A 3157-nucleotide genomic window follows, 5' to 3' on the forward strand; every position below is an offset into this window, starting at 1 on the left:
TGTGGTCTCGCGCTCAGTCCAGGTGGTAAGAGAGTGGTGAAGCTAGAGGGGGAGAGAAAGTGCTCAGGCGGCCCCCGCGGGGTTACGAGGTTCGGGAAGGAAGACATCATCACCCGGGAGAGAAAACGAGGAAACCTTCGTCTATTCAGGGAGTTCCGCTGCAGATTTACGCCGAGTTGGACCAAAATGTCGCCTTCTGCTCCGTCACTGCTGTCCTGTTTGTGTTTATTCGCACTTTTATCGCTGGGACACTGCGAGGAGCAGCGGACCCCGGAGGGTTAGTCAACCGAGACTTTACACCATGTTTGAAGCTGATTTTAACGCTCAGAACGGGGTTTCTCATCGTCGTAGAGCAGCTCCAGACCCGCTATGTGCTGAGGGAGGTGGCTCGGAACATTATGTGGCTCCGAGCTCTGGAAAAACAGCTTTTAAGCTGTCAACTAGACGTTCGGGTGTTGTGTCGAGTTTTGTTCCCCCTGCGGCAGCGGAACATTCCAGCAGCAGCTAAACTCGCGTGCAGCAAAGCCAACGTTCTAAACCGCTCGCGCCTCTCGTTAGCTTAAATATCAAGTCGGCAAGTTAACAAAAACTGAGATTTTATTATCGAAACTTTTATTTTAACAACTTTTTATTTACGCCGAATTATAACTCGGCATTGATCAAAGACTCCCAACTTCTTTACGTGGAGCCTTTCGATGTGTTTCTGTGAGTAAAACGCAGTTTGTGATAAATTTGAACATTTTGCTGCGTAGTTCGCCACAGAGCGATCCGCCCGCAGAGACCTCCGTGATGACGTGGACGGGACTCCCAGGCAGCGTTCAGCTGCAGCGCTTCTATCACAGCAAAAGTTAAAAATAAGCTTTAAGTTAAAAATGTTTTCATCCGGGCTCTTTCGGGGATTACAAACGGACCGACAGGAGAAACACAACAGCTTTTATTTATTTTAACCCAAAGCACCAAAATACATTTACTGTTTGAAATCTGATACTGAAGTCAGATTTTATAACTCGACAAATGTTTTATTTTACTACAAACCAGTCTAATGTGTTCCTGAGTGCATATCTTTACCCAGAAGACAAAAGACCTTTGTATAAATTTAAGTCATTTTGTTCTTTAAGATATTAAGTGATTTATCACTTTATTTCTTTGAGTCCGAGCCGGGGTAATAATAATAAAGTCAGCTTTTTGCAGCCACAAATAAATACTATAAATATAATGCTTTTTTTTTTTTTTGTAAGACTGCATCAGTAAATACTTAAACCAAAGCTAAAATGAGAAGAAGTAATAAATCTGGCGGATTTAAATCCTGGGAAAGAGTCAGTTATCCAAGTTTTACCCAGTTAGTTTAAAAAAGGCTGAGGGTTTGATAAATGTAAATAAAAACACAAATTGTAAAATATTTATAATCCAGCCTTAGGTTCTTTTTGATTATTTCTTATGTATTTTTTGTATAATTATCAAATGCTACCTGGGATTAATAAAGTATATATCTGTCCGTCCATGTAAATTCTGCATATCAGAACTTAAGTTGAGAATTGTTTTATTGCTTTATTGATATTTGGTAATATTTATTTTGGGACTAATACGTTTGTGATTAATTTGAGAAGTAGGCAAAATCAAAACAACCCCAAAATAAAACCATACAATTAAAAAAAAAAAAAAAGTGTTAATATTTGTTACCAGGTCAACGTTGTGTTGGTATTTTAGTCAAAGTGACAACTAAAGCTATGAACCAGGTTCAACCGTCTTATCTTTACTTCCTGCAGGTCCAGGCTGGTCTGGTTTGGTCAGATCCTGGTTTAAAATGACCCACAGGGTCCAAACCTGTTGACCCCATGTTTGGTCCAACCAACCTACGACCCGACCGCTTCAACGGTCTGAACCGCGGACGAACTTATTTAGATTTATTCTAAAGCACCTTCAGAGTCAACCTGATTCAAGATGGCCGTCACAGCAAATAGACCTCAGCAAACACAGGAGTGGCCACAACTGTCACTTTTACAGACACTGAGTTAATGGTTGGCGTGGTAGTAGCTGAGAGTCATTGACAGCACGCTCATTTGTCAACGTCTTCGTTTAAAACTGTCCTGAGAGGCGGCGGGCGATAAGGAGCGTTCAGTTTGTAACATTTAGGCGCGTTCACTTCACAACGAAAGTATCTGTGCAGCTGAAGAGATGACAGAAACATCTGTTTACTGTTCGGCACATCCCTGACGTTAACATGTATTTATTGTTGCTGAAGCCATTGTCAGTTTTTGTCAGAGTTTACTCCTGTAATTCCCCAAACAGCCTTTCAGCATCATTATTTATTCAGGCGAGGACCTGCAGCTCGTATCGTCACGTCCAGTCGGTTGCAGAACAAAACGAGCTCATGCTTTTGTCTTCCAGAGAAACTTCTTGTTGTGACCGTCGCCACCAAAGAGACGGACGGATTCAGGCGCTTCTTGAGGTCGGCGAAACACTTTAACTACACGGTGAAGGTAGGAGCAGCAGAGCACGAGCTTCTTGTCCTGGTTTTATACACAAAGCTGCCGTATCTCCTCCAGAAAAAGCAACGTGCTCACGTTTAGCTTTAATGCACTCGTTGGTTTTCATGGAAGATGGGTTAAAGGCGAGGCGTCGTGCTTTAAAAGGTGGATTTTCAAAGCCGCCCTCCGCCCCCCGTCAACAAACACCAACGTTTCCTAAACGGTGACGTTGTTTCCAGGTTCTTGGTCAAGGGGAGCCATGGAGCGGGGGCGACTACGTGTCCGCTCCTGGAGGAGGACAGAAGGTCCGGCTCCTGAAAGCTGCCCTGCAGGAGCTAGGATCCCAGGATCAGATCGTCCTGTTTGTCGACAGGTAGGCTCCGATCGAAGCTCCACCTGTGGGAGAAACTGGACCCCGTTCATTTCATTTAACCTCTAATGTTTGCATATACTCTTAACGAGGGCGTTTCAATCACTTAATAACTTTAAAACGTAAATAAAGTGGGAGCACAGTTTAAAGCTGTTCACTTACTGAAGCTAAATCTAAACTAAAAGACTGAAACATTTTGTAACAGCTCGCGGTTTTGTGGCTCAGAGTACAGGTGTGTGGTAAAGAGCTTTGAGCACAGATGTGTGGTAAAGAGCTTTGAGCACAGATGTGTTGTAAAGAGCTTTGAGCACAGATGTGT

The 3157-nt window shown here is 43.2% G+C and overlaps 1 protein-coding gene across 1 annotated transcript; it reads left to right on the plus strand.

The window, feature by feature from the left end:
• Window positions 1-64: 64 nt before the first annotated feature.
• LOC119429197 (procollagen-lysine,2-oxoglutarate 5-dioxygenase 2) lies at window positions 65-2841 on the plus strand (the record flags this gene model as incomplete). The annotated part of the gene is made up of 3 exons (XM_037696872.1): window positions 65-277; window positions 2389-2480; window positions 2708-2841. Coding segments are annotated over exons 1-3 (317 nt in total), but the record flags the coding sequence as incomplete, so codon positions are not given.
• Window positions 2842-3157: the final 316 nt, after the last annotated feature.

This window comes from Nematolebias whitei, unplaced genomic scaffold (assembly GCF_014905685.2).
Source record: "Nematolebias whitei isolate Nwh7 unplaced genomic scaffold, NemWhi1 Nwh_scaf_65, whole genome shotgun sequence".
Taxonomy (NCBI): Eukaryota; Metazoa; Chordata; class Actinopteri; order Cyprinodontiformes; family Rivulidae; genus Nematolebias; species Nematolebias whitei.